This window comes from Heptranchias perlo, chromosome 37, assembly GCF_035084215.1.
Source record: "Heptranchias perlo isolate sHepPer1 chromosome 37, sHepPer1.hap1, whole genome shotgun sequence".
Classification (NCBI taxonomy): Eukaryota; Metazoa; Chordata; class Chondrichthyes; order Hexanchiformes; family Hexanchidae; genus Heptranchias; species Heptranchias perlo.
In genome coordinates, this window is record NC_090361.1 from 19,465,729 (window position 1) to 19,480,584 (window position 14,856).

The 14,856-nt window shown below is 43.2% G+C and overlaps 1 protein-coding gene across 2 annotated transcripts in view; it reads left to right on the forward strand.

The window, feature by feature from the left end:
• Positions 1 to 14,004, forward strand: part of map2k7 (mitogen-activated protein kinase kinase 7) — a 183,234-nt gene extending 169,230 nt beyond the window's left edge. For both annotated transcript variants that reach the window (XM_067973209.1, XM_067973210.1), the window contains 2 exons: positions 9,453 to 9,498; positions 11,745 to 14,004. In XM_067973209.1, coding sequence (XP_067829310.1) covers positions 9,453 to 9,498; positions 11,745 to 11,882 — 184 coding nt within the window. In that variant the 3' untranslated portion in view covers positions 11,883 to 14,004. The remainder of the gene's footprint in view (positions 1 to 9,452; positions 9,499 to 11,744) is intronic.
• The last annotated feature ends 852 nt before the right edge of the window (positions 14,005 to 14,856 follow it).

Here is a 14,856-nt window from a genome sequence, read left to right on the forward strand (position 1 = left end):
TTCAGAAGGGAAAGTCATGCTTCACAAACCTTATTGAATTCTTTGAAGAAGTAACAGAAAGAGTAGACAAGGTTAATGCAGTAGATGTAACATACTTGGATTTTCAAAAGGCCTTCGATAAGGTATCAAATTGTAGACTCATGACTAAGTTCAGAGCATGTGGAGTCAGGGGACAGGTAGCAGAATGGATAGCAAGCTGGCTACAAAGCAGAAAACAGAGTGTAGAGGTTAAGGATAGCTGTACAGACTGGCAAAAGTTGGGAAGTGGTGTTCCACAGGGATCGGTGCTGGGACCACTGTTGTTCACAATTTACATTAACAATTTGGATTCGGGAATCAGAAATACAATTTCAAAATTTGCGGACAACACCAAATTGGGGGGTGTAGTTAATACAAAGTAAGAATGGGTCAAAATGCAAGACGACATTAATAAACTTGCAGAATGAGCGTGTAATTGTCAAATGAATTTCAATATAGATAAGTGTGAGGTGGTGCATTTGGTAGGAAGACTAAGGAGGCTACATACTGCTTGGATAATAAGAGTCTAAATAAGGTAAAGGAGCAAAGGGATCTGGGGGTGCAGATACACAAATCACGACAAGTAGCGACGCTGGTTAATAAGGCCATAAAAAGGCAAATCAAGCACGAGGGTTCATTTCTGGAGCGATAGAATTGAAAAGCAGAGAAGTTATGTTAAACTTGTATAGAACCTTGGTTAGACCAGACTTGGAGTATTGTGCACAGTTCTGGTCTCCATATTGTGGAAAGGATATAGAGGCATTGGAGAAGGTGCAGAAAAAGATTCAAAGGATGATACCAGAACTAAGAGGATATCCTTATCAGGAAAGGCTGACTGTGGGCTCTTTTCTCTAGAAAAGAGAAGGCTGAGGAGTGAACCGATCGAGGTCTTTAAGATAATGATGGGGTAGACGTAGAGAAAATGTTTCTATTTGTGTAGGAATCCAAAACTAGAGGTCATAAATATAAAATAATTGCTGATAAATCCAATAGGGAATTCAGGAGAAACTTCTTTACCCAGAGAACAATTAGACTGCGGAACTCGCTACCACAAGGAGCAGTTGAGGCAAATGGCATAGATGCATTTAAGGGGAATCTAGATAAGCACATGAGTGAGAAAGGAATAGAAGGATATCTTGGTATGGCTAGATGAAGAAGGAAGGGAGGAGACTCGTGTGGAGCATAAACGCTGGCATAGACCAGTTGGGCCGAATGGCCTAGTTCTGTGCTGTAGTTTTGATGCACCTCAATCCCTGGTACCATTCTAGTAAATCTCCTCTGTATCCTCTCCAAGGCCTTAACATCCTTTCTAAAGTGAGGTGCCAAAAATTAGACACCATACTCTAACTGAGGTCTAACCAGTAATTTATAACTCTATGCTTCTATTTATAAAACCAAGCATCCTTTACGGTTTTTTAACAGCTTTATCAACTTGTCCTGCCACCTTCAAAGATTTGTGTATGTGCACCCCCAGGTCTCTCTGTTCCTGCACCCCCTTTAAAATTGTACCATTTAGCTTCTATTGCCTCTCCTCATTTTTCCTTCCAAAATGCATCACTTTACACTTCTCTGTGTTAAATTTCATCTGCCATGTGTCTGCCCATTTCACCAGTCTGTCTATGTCCTCCACATTGTTTACTACATTTGTGTCAACCACAAACTTTGAAATTATATCCTCTATACCCAAGTTTAGGTCATTAATATATATCAAAAAGAGGTCCTAATTCAGACCCCTGGGGAACACCACTCTATACTTCCCTCCAGTCTGAAAAACAACTGTTAATCATTTCTCTCTGCTTTCTGTCCCTTAGCCATTTTGTATCCACGCAGCCACTGACCCTTTAATCCCCTGGGCTTCAGTTTTGCTAACAAGTCTATAGTGTGGAACGTTATCAGATGCCTTTTGAAAGTCCATATACACAACATCAGCCACGCTACCCTCACCAACCCTCTCCGTTATTTCATCAAAGAACTCAATCAAGTTAGTCATTGATATACACAGTGAACAGTGGTGACCCCAGAACTGAACCCTATGGGACACCACTACCCACTTCCAAACACTCTGGAAAAACTGCCCTTAACTCCTACTCCAGAATAAGGCGACATAAGACCATAAGAGATAGAAGCAGGAGTAGGCCATTCGGCCCCTCGAGCCTGCTCCGCCATTTAATGAGATCATGGCTGATCTGATTTTTACCTCAACTCCACTTTCCCGCCCTTTCCCCATAATCCTTTGACTCACTCGCTGATCAAAAATTGGGTCCAACTCAGCCTTGAATGTATTCAATGACTCAGCCTCCACAGCTTTTTGGGGTAAAGAATTCCAAAGACTCACAACCCTCTGGCAGAAGAAATTCCTCCTCATTTCCGTCTTAAACGGGCGACCCCTTATTCTGAGACGATGCCCCCTAGTTTTAGATTCCCCATGAGGGGTAACATCCTCTCAGCATCTACCCTATCGAGTCCCCTCAGAATCTTGTATGTTTCAGTAAGGTCTCCTCTCATTCTTCTAAACTCCAATGAGTACAGACCCAACCTGTTCAATCTTTCCTCATAAGACAACCCTTCCATACCCAGAATCAACCTAGTGAACCTTCTCTGAACTGCCTCCAATGCAAGTATAGGAACATGGGAACAGGAGTAGGCCATTCAGCCCCTTGAGCCTGCTCCACCATTTGATAAGATCATGGCTGATCTGTGATCTAACTCCATATACCTGCCTTTGGCCCATATCCCTTAATACCTTTGATTGCCAAAAAGCTATCTATCTCAGATTTAAATTTAGCAATTGAGCTAGTATCAATTGCCATCTGCGGAAGAGAGTTCCAAACTTCTACCACCCTTTGTGTGTAGAAATGTTTTCTAATCTCACTCCTGAAAGGTCTGGCTCTAATTTTTAGACTGTGCCCCTTACTCTTAGAATCCCCAACCAGCGGAAATAGTTTCTCTCTATCCACCCTATCCGTTCCCCTTAATATCTTATAAACTTCGATCAGATCACCTCTTAACCTTCTAAACTCTAGAGAATACAACCCCAATTTGTGTAATCTCTCCTCGTAACTTAACCCTTGAAGTCTGGGTATCATTCTAGTAAACCTACGCTGCACTCCCTCCAAGGCCAATATGTCCTTCCGAAGGTGCGGTGCCCAGAACTACTCACAGTACTCCAGGTGCGGTCTAACCAGGGTTTTGTATAGCTGCAGCATAACTTCTGCCCCCTTGTGCTCCAGTCCTCTAGATATAAAGGCCAGCATTCCATTTGCCTTATTGATTATTTTCTGCACCTGTTCATGACACTTCAATCATCGATGTACCTGAACCCCTAAGTCCCTTTGGACATCCACTGTTTTTAACTTTTTACCATTTAGAAAGTACCCTGTTGTATCCTTTTTTGATCCAAAGTGGATGACCTCACATTTGTCGACATTGAATTCCATTTGCCACAGTTTTGCCCATTCACCTAATCTATCAATATCGCTTTGTAATTTTATGTTTTCATCTACACTGCTTACAATGCCACCAATCTTTGTGTCATCGGCAAACTTAGATATGAGACTTTCTATGCCTTCATCTAAGTCGTTAATAAATATTGTGAATAATTGAGGCCCCACGACAGATCCCTGTGGGACTCCACTAGTCACATCCTGCCAATGTGAGTACCTTCCCATTATCCCTACTCTCTGTCGCCTTTCGCTCAGCCAACTTCCTAACCAAGTCCGTACTTTTCCCTCGATTCCATGGGCTTCTATCTTAGCTAACAGTCTCTTATGTGGGACCTTATCAAATGCCTTCTGGAAGTCCATATAAATAACATCCATTGACATTCCCCTGTCCACTACTTCAGTCACCTCTTCAAAAAATTCAATCAGGTTTGTCAGGCACGACCTACCTTTCACAAATCCATGCTGGCTCTCCCTGATTAACTGAAAATTCTCGAGGTGTTCAGTCACCCTATCCTTAATTATAGACTCCAGCATTTTCCCCACAACACATGTTCGGCTAACTGGTCTATAATTCCCTGGTTTCCCTCTCCCTTCTTAAAAAGCGGAGTGACATGTGCAATTTTCCAATCCAGAGGGACAGTTCCTGAGTCGAGAACTTTGAAAGATTATAGTTAGGGCATCTGCAATGTGCTCACCTACTTCCTTTAAAACCCTGGGATGGAAACCATCTGGTCCTGGGGATTTATCACTCTTTAGTGCTATTATTTTCTTCATTACTGTTGCTTTACTTATATTAATTTTATCGAGTCCCTGTCCCCGATTCAATATTAGTTTTCTTGGGATTTCCGGCATGCTATCCTTTTTTTCGACTGTAAATACTGACGCAAAGTAATCGTTCAACATGTCCGCCATTTCCCCATTGTCAATGACAATATCCCCACTTTCAGTTTTTAAGGGGCCAACACTGCTCCTGACCACCCTCTTTTTCCTAATATAACTATAAAAGTTCTTCGTATTGGTTTTGATATCCCTTGCGAGTTTCTTTTCATACTCTCTTTTTGTAGCCCTTACTATCTGTTTTGTGACCCTTTGTTGATCTTTGTGTCTTTCCCATTCGCCAGGATCTGTACCATTTTTGCTTTTTTGTATGCCCTTTCCTTATGTCTTATACTGTCCCTTACCTCTTTCGTTGTCCATGGCTGTTTTTTTGGCAAGTCGAGTTCTTGCCCCTCAGGGGTATAAACCGATTCTGTATCACGTTAAATGTTTCTTTAAACATTTCCCACTGATCATCAGTCGTTTTACCCATTAACAGATTCGCCCAGTTTACTGTGGACAGTCTCTGTCTTATCCCATTGAAGTCGGCCTTACCCAAGTCTAGAATCTGAGCAGCTGATTCACTTTTTTCCCTTTCAAACACTACATTGAACTCGATCATGTTATGATCACTATTGAATATGAATAGTCACCAACAGATTAAGTAAAGAATTTAGGAGGAATTTCTTTACACGGAGAGTGGTGAGAATGCGGAACGTGCTGCCATGTGGAGTGGTTGAAGCAGAGAGCACGGACGCATCTAAGGAGAGGTTTTATATATACACGAGGGAGGAGGAAATAGAGGGATATGGGGGCAGGGTGGGAAGAAATCATTAGATTGGGAGAAGGCTTCAGTGGAGTATAAACACCGGCATAGACCAGTTGGACCGAATGGCCTCTTTCTGTGCTGTCGATTCTATGTAATTCTACTCTCTGTTTTCTCCATTGTAACCAATTTTTAATCCAGTTTGCTCTCCTCCCCCTAATTTCATACCCCTAATCTTCTCCAATAATCTCCCATGTGGTACCTTGTCAAAGTCTTCCCTGAAGTCCATGTACACTACATCGAATCATAGAAAATTTATGGCACAGAAGGAGGCCATTCGGCCCATCGTGTCCGCGGCGGCTGAAAATGAGCCACCCGGCCTAATCCCACTTTCCAGCTCTTGGTCCGTAGCCCTGTAGGTTACGGCACTTCAGGTGCACATTCAGGTACTTTTTAAATGAGTTGAGGGTTTCTGCCTCTACCACCCTTTCAGGCAGTGAGTTCCAGACCCGCACCACCCTCTGGGTGAAAAAAATTTTCCTCAGCTCCCCTCGAACCCTTCTACCAATCACTTTAAATCCATGCACCCTGGTTATTGACCTCTCTGCTAAGGGAAATAGGTCGTCTCTATCCACCCTACCTAAGCCCCTCATAATTTTATATACCTCAATTAAATCTCCCCTCAGCCTCCTCTGTTCCAAAGAAAACAACCCCAGTCTATCCAATCTTTCCTCATAGCTAAAATTCTCCAGTTCTGGCAACATCCTCGTAAATCTCCTCTGTACCCTCTCTAGTGTGATCACATCCTTTCTGTAATGTGATGACCAGAACTGTACACAGTACTCAAGCTGTGGCCTAACCAATGTTTTATACAGTTCTAGCATAACCTCCCTGCTCTTACATTCTATGCCTTGGCTAATAAAGGAAAGTATCCCGTATGCCTTCTTAACCACCTTATCTACCTGTCCTGCTACCTTCAGGGATCTGTGGACATGCACTCCAAGGTCCATCACTTCCTCTACACCTTTCAGTATCCTCCCATTTATTGTGTACTTCGTTGCCTTGTTTGCCAGCCCTAAATGCATTCCCTCACACTTCTCTGGATTGAATTCCATTTGCCACTTTTCTGCCCACCTGACCAGTCCATTGATATCTTCCTGCAGTCTACAGCTTTCCTCCTCACTATCAACCACACGGCCAATTTTTGTATCATCTGCAAACTTCTTAATCATGCCCCCTAGTCTAATCATTGATACATACCATAAAAAGCAAGGGACCAGTACATCCACAGCATTTCCCCACCTACCATGTCTGTTACCTTCTCAAAGAATTCTGTGAGGTTTGTCAAGCACAATCCTCCTTGAAATCCATGCTGGCAGCTTCTACCTATTTTCTCTTTATCTGAGTACATGGTCATTTCATCCTTAATTTAAAAACTGTCAAATTCTCCCTCCCACAGATGTTAAGCTAACTGGCCTGTAATTACCCAGATTAACTCTGTCTTCCTTTATAAAAATGAGCACATTGGTCACTCTCCAATCCTCCGGCACACATCCAGAGCCTGCAATATAATTTCTAGAGCCTCTGCAATGTCCTCCCTCACCTCCCTCAGGATCCCAGGATGTATCCCATCACGCCCTGTCATCCCTTAGCTTAACTCAACTTATCTAAAATTCAGTATCGCTCGCCTTGCTCTCAATCATTTCAGCACTCACCTCCTCTCCGATATCCTGCGCCGATGCAAAGTAATTACTAAATACCTGCTCATTTTATTATCATTTGTTGACAATCCTCTCTTCTCAGCGTTCCCGCCTTGCTTTTAACAATGATCGTTTTACTGATATATTTGTAAAATACTTTACTGTTTTTAATGTTTTTTGAAATCTTTTCCTCATACTCCCTCTTGGCTTTCCTTATCCCACTCTCTTATTTTCTCACATTCTCCTTTAGTTTGTTCATTATTATTATTCCTATAATCCTCATTGACCACCTTCTTCCATTTTAATTGGTTTCTAACTTCTTTATTTATCAATGGCATCCTAAAAGTACTAGTGGTTTCCTTATTTAATGGAATACACTTATTCTGTATCTTTGCAATCTCTTTTTTTAAAACATCCCACTGTTGCTGTACAGTTTCTCCTTTCACCTCCCCTCGGCAAGCATACAAACTGCCCTAATCCTTTCTGGTCTTCTAGTTGTTGTACTGACTTTTTCCTTTTAGTTGGATCGTAAAACCTTATCATATTGTGGCTACTGCTCCCAAGGTACTCACCCACATTTAGCTCATCGATCTGATCTATTTCATTACTCAGAACCAGATCCAGCAACACCTCCACCCTTGAGGTCGACGAGTATCCTTGCTCGAGGAAGGAGTCCTCTACACATTGCAGGACTCCCATTCCCTTTTCTCCATTTACTCCCTCTCTGCCCCATGCAGTAATTTTCTCGAATCTGACTGCAGTTTTTCTCTTCCCTTCCCTTGCCACAATGTGGAGGTGTGTAATTCCCCCCCACCCCTCACTAATGGAACAAGCCCTTCCTATATTGGAGCTCTGACCATACTGACTGTCTGTACCCGTTCCTTGTCTACGTCACCCTCTCTTTGGCAAATATTACCTCTTTAACTAATATTGCCCCTCTGCCTCCGATCTTTCCATCCCTCCTAAATATATATATCCTGATTTACGATGTTTATTTTCTATTCTTGTCCTGTTTCCAGCCAGCTTTCTGTTAATGCTATTAAATCTAGATCTTCTTGTAAAGTAATTGCTTCCCGTTCCCCCACTTTATTTCCCATGTTGCAATACCCGCATTTTAACCCTTTGTTTTGCTTTTTTAATACTTCTCATTTTCCGTGATTTTTTTGTCTGTGGTAACCCCTTCCCTTATTTCAGTCTTTCCCTGTTTATAACTTGTCCATTTGATTTTATTCCACTGCTGAATGTCCTTCTTGCTGAATTGTTTTCTGCATGAATATTACTCTGACCTGTTTCTCCTTTCTCTATTAGCTGACTCTGTTTGGTTTTATTTTCTGAGTCTCTTTCTCCTACCCCCCCCTTCCTAGTTTAAATACTTGTCACTTCCCTATTTAATCATTTTTCCAGTAGATTAGCTCGCTCCCTGCTCAGATGTAGCCTGTCCTTGCGGAATAGCTCCCATCCATCCCAGAACTGGCATCAGTGCCCAACAGAGTGGAATCCCTCTTTCTGATACCACTCCTTCAGTCATGATGTGGAGATGCCGGTGATGGACTGGGGTGGACAAATGTAAGGAATCTTACAACACCAGGTTATAGTCCAACAGTTTTATTTGAAAATCACAAGCTTTCGGAGGCTTTCTCCTTCGTCAGGTGAAGTGTGGGATTCCTTGAAGGTTACCGTATATATAGTCAGAGAACAATGCCTGGTGATTACAGATAATCTTTCCAACTGCCCGTTGTCAAGGCAATCAAAGTGTTCAGATAGAGAGACATTACATACAGGACCACCAAATATACAAACGGCCAGAACAAAAGACAGAGAGAGAGAAACATCCGAAAGGAAGGGAAAGAGAGAGAATGACCCGTTGTATTAAAAACAGATAACTTTTTTTCGCTGGTGGGGTTACGTGTAGCGTGACATGAACCCAAGATCCCGGTTGAGGCCGTCCTCATGGGTGCGGAACTTGGCTATCAATTTCTGCTCAACAATTTTTTGTTGTCGTGTATCTCGAAGGCCGCTTTGGAGAACGCTTACCCGAAGATCGGTGGCTGATCTTTGGGTAAGCCACTGATCTTCGGGTAAGCGTTCTCCAAGGCGGCCTTCGAGACACACGACAACGCAAAATCGTCGAGCAGAAATTGATAGCCAAGTTCGCACCCATGAGGACGGCCTCAACCGGGATCTTGCGTTCATGTCACGCTACACGTAACACCACCAGCGAAAAAAGAGTTATCTGTTTTTAATACAACGGGTCATTCTCTCTCTTTCCCTTCCTTTCGGATGTTTCTCTCTCTCTCTCTGTCTTTTGTTCTGGCCGTTTGTGTATTTGGTGGTCCTGTATGTAATGTCTCTCTGTCTGAACTCCTTCAGTCAGGCATTGATTTCCCTAATTCTGCCTTTCCCCATTATAGTGCAGGGCTGGAAAGGTATCGTGAGGTCAGCACCTGGGAGGTATCGTGAGGTCAGCACCTGGGAGGTTCTGCTCCTCAGCTTGTTTTGTGCGCCAGGTTGATTGTGTCCAAATTCGGCTCACACAGAACCCTTCTTTCAATGACAGAGGCTCCTCCCGGTCTGGGTTTGGATTTGGGCCCAGTGGTGAAAGGTCAGCAGCAGGTTATTGGGATTAGTGTGTATTTAATTTTAGTGCCTCTGCAGTTCTGAAAGGGTTAGTTTATCTTCTAATATCTCTCTCCTTTCTTGTCCCATTAGCCTTACAAAGGATCACAGGAAGAGACCAAAATACAACAAATTGCTTGTAAGTAATTGTGTGATGGTTTAAAACACACACCACTTCTCCAGTGTTCCCTTCCTGCCACTTGTTCATGTGCTGAATAGAACAGAGAACTGGAGCTTGTTTTGATTGGTCCAGCTGCAAGCACTCACTGTAAGAAATGGACAGTGAGCAGCGAGTGCCAAGTCTGTACTTGAGTCGAGTCGCCCCGCCAGCGTCCCTCGCCCCGCCAGCGTCCCGCGCCCCGCCAGCGTCCCTCGCCCCGCCAGCGTCCCTCGCCCCGCCAGCGTCCCGCGCCCCGCCAGCGTCCCTCGCCCCGCCAGCGTCCCTCGCCCCGCCAGCGTCCCGCGCCCCGCCAGCGTCCCGCGCCCCGCCCGCGCCCCACGCCCCGACAGCATCCCGCGCCCCGCCCGCATCCCGCGTTCTTCACAGTTGCAGTGTGTTCAGGACTGTATTCTCAGTAAGTTCGTTATTGCTCCAACAAGGGAAGGAACATTACTTGTCCTGTTTCTGGGTAATGAAATGGAGTAAGTTGCCATTTAGGAAGCAGTGATCTCAATGTCACCAGTTTCAGCATAAGAACAGAAAAGGAAAAAGGAAAGTGAAGTGACTGGGGAAAAAAAAGATAAAAAGAGACCTTCCCCAGATTAAATGGAAGGAAAAATTGGCAACTGGACAGTAGATCAACAATGGGAAATATGCGTACAGGAGATGGAAAGGATACAAATCAAGTATATTCCGGGAAGGGGAAAGGTGTATCGAAAACCGGCGTCCCATTGATGGAAGATTTGATCATATTTGAAAATATAAAAGGAGCATTTAGCACTCTCGGGACCAATAATGAAGAAAGTTGGGCCAAATATACAGAATATGGGAAAGCTGCAGAAAGAGAGATTAGAAAGGCTGAGGGAGTACGAGAGAAAAATAGCAACAATATAAAGGGCAGTAAAAGGCTTTTTTATAGGAGGAAAGTGTGGGGGTGGGCCCGCCCCCGCCCAGAGATGAAGGAGGTGAGAGTGAGGGAGGGACAGAGTCACAAAATCAGAACTTTGCCTGAGTTTTCAGGGTGGGTGAATTTAGGGATTGTAGAACTACCAGTGGCAGGTGTAAGACAGATAATGGACATTATTATTCAAAAGGTTGATGGCACTAAAGAATTTACTGAAACCTAAGGACCTGACAGTCAAGGATCCTGGGGGAAGCTGGGACAGAAATTCTGAAAGCTTGATTATAATTTTTCAAAGTTCTGTGAAGAGGGGAATTGTGCCAGAGGAGTGGAGAGAGGGAAATGGGACTCTCCTCTTCAAAACAATAGACAGGGACAAGCCAGGGAGTTACAGTCCAGTTAGTCTCACTTCAATTGGTAAACTGCCAGAGCCTGAAATACTGAGCACTGGGAGAAACTTGAGTTAATCAGGGCCACTCGGATGGATCTCTAAAAGGAAGGTCACACCTGACCAACCTTAGCAAATTCTTTGATGAAATAACAGAGAGGAAATGGAGTTACAGTGGATGTGGTTTTTATGGATTTTCAAAAGTATTTGATAAAATATCACATACAAGACTTATGGAAAAGATAATGGCACATGGAACTAAGGGGCTGTGACCCCTTCTGTAGAGATAGTTGGGAGGCAGAAAGCAAAGTGTTGGGTGAAGGGAGTTTCTGGAACTGGAAATATGTGAGTGATGTTCCACCAGGGCCTTTATCGGGACTGTTCATACTTACTGTACACACAAATTATCTGGACTTGGGAATTGGGAGAATATTGAAGTTTGCTGATGACCCCAGATTGGAGATATGAGAAATTGTGAGCAGGATTGAGAGAGACTGGCTGGCAGGATGGGCAGGATGTAGGAAAATGTGAACTAAACATTTATGAAGTGAGAATAGGGAAAGGAAATACACCTTAAATGGTGAAATGTTAAATGGAGCAGAGGGACCTTGGTGTGTAGATACACAGATCATTAAAGGTGTCACTGAGTGTAGATCACACCCAAAAAGGCAAACGGAATCCTTGGCTTTGTATCTACAGGAACTGAATACAAAGGAAGGAACTAACATTGAACTGTACAAGACTTTAGTTGGGCCCCAGTTGCAGTTTTGTGCTATAGGAAGGATGAGAAAGCAATGGGAAAGTTGTAGTGCAGATTCACAGGGATGGGGGTTTGCAGTTATGAAGAGATTTGAGGTATTGGGTCTTAATCTAATCCCAGTACTCCCTGTCTGCTTGGTTGAGTGACATTAACAGCCTCCTCTTCTCTGACTGCAGGAACACAATTTCATCAAACGCTATGATACGTTAGAGGTGGACGTGGCTTCGTGGTTTAAGGAGGTGATGGCAAAGACCGAATCTCCACGGTCGAGCAACATCCTCAGCCAACAGCACCTCCCCATCTTCTCCAGGTAGCCAGCAGAGCAGCAAATGGACGTGCGGGGGAGGGGGGGTCAGCAAGTCACCACCAACGCCCACATCATCAGGCAACGCTCCTGAGACCGATGAATTGTACATAGCCTATCCATGGCCATTCTGTCCAGTGTTGTGTTCTTTTTAATTGACTCAGGAGTGTGGGTTGTTGTGTGTTTGAAGATAATTCAATCTTCTCGTCGGTAGAGTAAATGAGGAAAGGTGTTGCAGACCACATCATGGACTGAGGGTTTGCCTCACTGTTACTGTGAAAAGCTGACATGCTGCCGTTAACCTCTGCCCTCCCCCATTAACCTCTCCTCACAGGATAGATGGTCATTGCACGCTGCAGAGCAATTGCAACTTTATATAGTGTTTAAATATTACCGGGTTATGCACTGTGATCAAAAAAAGAAAGATAAGGATTTTACCTAATTTATTAAATATAAAAGTGTAGCTGATGTGAACTCTCGATGTATTAGTGTGCAGGCACCTGTGTTATTACAATAGTCTAGTGTGTTTCAAACGCATGAGAAACTGCTGCTTTATTTTATTTCAAACAGTGACTTTTAAAGCCTTTTTGGAAAGGGTTCAGATCAGATGGGTTTGCAGAATTACTCTTTGCAGTGAAAGTCTGGCAGAATATACCAAACCAGTTTGCTTGGGTATTTTTCTCTTGTTAGTTTTGATGCAGTCTGTGATGATGCACGAGTAGTGTGGGCTCACTGACTGGGTGATAATGTCAGACTATCAAAGGTTTAGTAACCAGCCTTGTGGGCAGATGATGAGGCTGAGTGGCTCTCAGTGCTGCTGCAACCTCAAATCACACTCGGGCTGGCAATTTCTTTTTTTTTAAATCTGCATAGTTGATGCTGTACATACGGGTGGGTGCCAGTGCAATTTGGGTGATTATGCCAGTGTACCAGTTCCCACTGGTCTGCTTTAATGTTGCTGATGCAGGATGCGTCAAGCTCAATGGGTGATTTTTTTAAACTGGGAGAAGGTATAGTCGGTGATTCTGAATCCTTACGGACCTCTGTTTCTGCTTTCTCTGCACTTGCCTCCGATATATTTACTGCCAGGATACACTACAGCTGATGAGTTCAGATTCTTACTGGTTCCCAACTGCTTTCAGCATCAGTCAGAGGATGTTTTGAAGTTGGAGAGGTTGCACTGTGAACAAAGCTTTACACAGCAGGCAGATCAGGTCCCATCTTTAAGCCGTGGCCTATCTGGATGGTGCATAGTTTGATCAGGGAGCACCTGCAGGATGATGGGCTATCCCTGGTTTCTAACTCTACTACTGAAACGATAGCCTCTGTTATGGGGTGAGCTGAAACACGAGGTTGGTGCAGGGCAGGTAATGGAGGGTCTGTGCCCTGGGATTGCCTGCTACACAGGGTTATATTGGCACTAGGGCCATTCCATGAGCACCGACACATGGAGAACTGGGCACACGGTAGAACTGGCATTTTATCAGGCTTCTTTTTTTGCTTTGAGGCTTAGTTATTTTTAAATTAAATTGCTTGTTCCTTAGCATTGAAAGCAGATGATGCTGGCACATTCAAATCAGATCTTTATACTGTAGTACTGGTTTCATGGAACTACTTTCAGCTGGTTGCAATATCAAACCAATCAAGACATTTATCATGATTTTATACTCAAAACTGTCAAAGGTCGGCAGCTGTTTGAGTTGCAGATTGTGACTTTGAAGATTTGCATTAAAGATCACACCCTGTCTGTATCCTTTCCCAAAACAGCCTCTACACATTAGGGTGAAATCGTGTTCCATGTGTGGAACCTCACTGACTTGTCAGGGAATAGTGGGAGAGCGGCCAAGATTTCCCAGTGACCTTCCTGGTGGACAAGGATTTTGTAGACTATCACTATTGATTAAATCGTCTCATCGTCGTCAGTTGTTCTAAATCATGGTCCCTTTTGCGCACAGCTGATTTATTTTAACATGCAGTTTCGGGCATTCTCGGTATTGTTCTGATTTTCTAGATCCAATCTTTAGTCCACACTTGGGGATTTAGGTTGCTACACCAAATAATGTGATTATTTTTATTTATATATATATATATTTTTTAAGAGAAAAAAAATAAAAGCTCGAGCATTTGAACAATGTCTGCTTTCCTTGGGGCCCAACCACCTCTTTCTAACTAGAAAGTTTAATTCTTACTGTTTTGGGGAAACTGAAGATCGAACTTCAGTTTGGATGTTATTTGGAAGGAGCAAGTGCCTATTCATTTAGTTTAGAAATAGGAGCACAGTGAGCTGAGGGTTTTGGTTAGGCCACAGAAAGAGAGGAGAGTGAGAGTAGTAGATAGAGAGGACAGGATATTAATTTGGAGGGTTGTTCTATGATTAGCAATGGTGAGGGTGGCTATTTGTAATGACAGTATCTGTTGTGAGTTTTCATTGTCTGGGGTACACAATAGCAGCTCATCTGTTTAATCTTTTTCTAGATTACTCGTATGGGCTTGTGTTACAAAGTAGGCTGAAACGCAGAGCCTTGAAATGTTTTTACTGAAACAGATTTAATCCTGGGAGCAGATAGAGAAGAACAAGTTTAAAAACAAAGGACGGTATATGTAAGGAATGCCTCTTCAATATAGTTTATCGTTTCAGAAACAAATAATTGTTGAGTTCGCTCAACAATCTAGTTAATTAGACCATTTCAGATGTACAACTACAGTTTATTTAAAATACCTCGTCTGAGCACTGCAGATTGGGCATTGACTGGTCAGAATGCCTCGGACTTTTGGCAAATATAGGGTCCTGATTTATGGGGGACCACAGATTGATACAATTGGCTCAGCTGTATAAATCATTTACTTCACAGTCACTTAGATACAAAATGTTCTGTCATTCCCACAGAAACTACAGTGAGTAATAACAAGAGTTGGGACTGGAATTTCTCTGAATCCAGTGGTGATGCACTGGATACTAGCAATTGAGCAGCTTTTTTTTATAA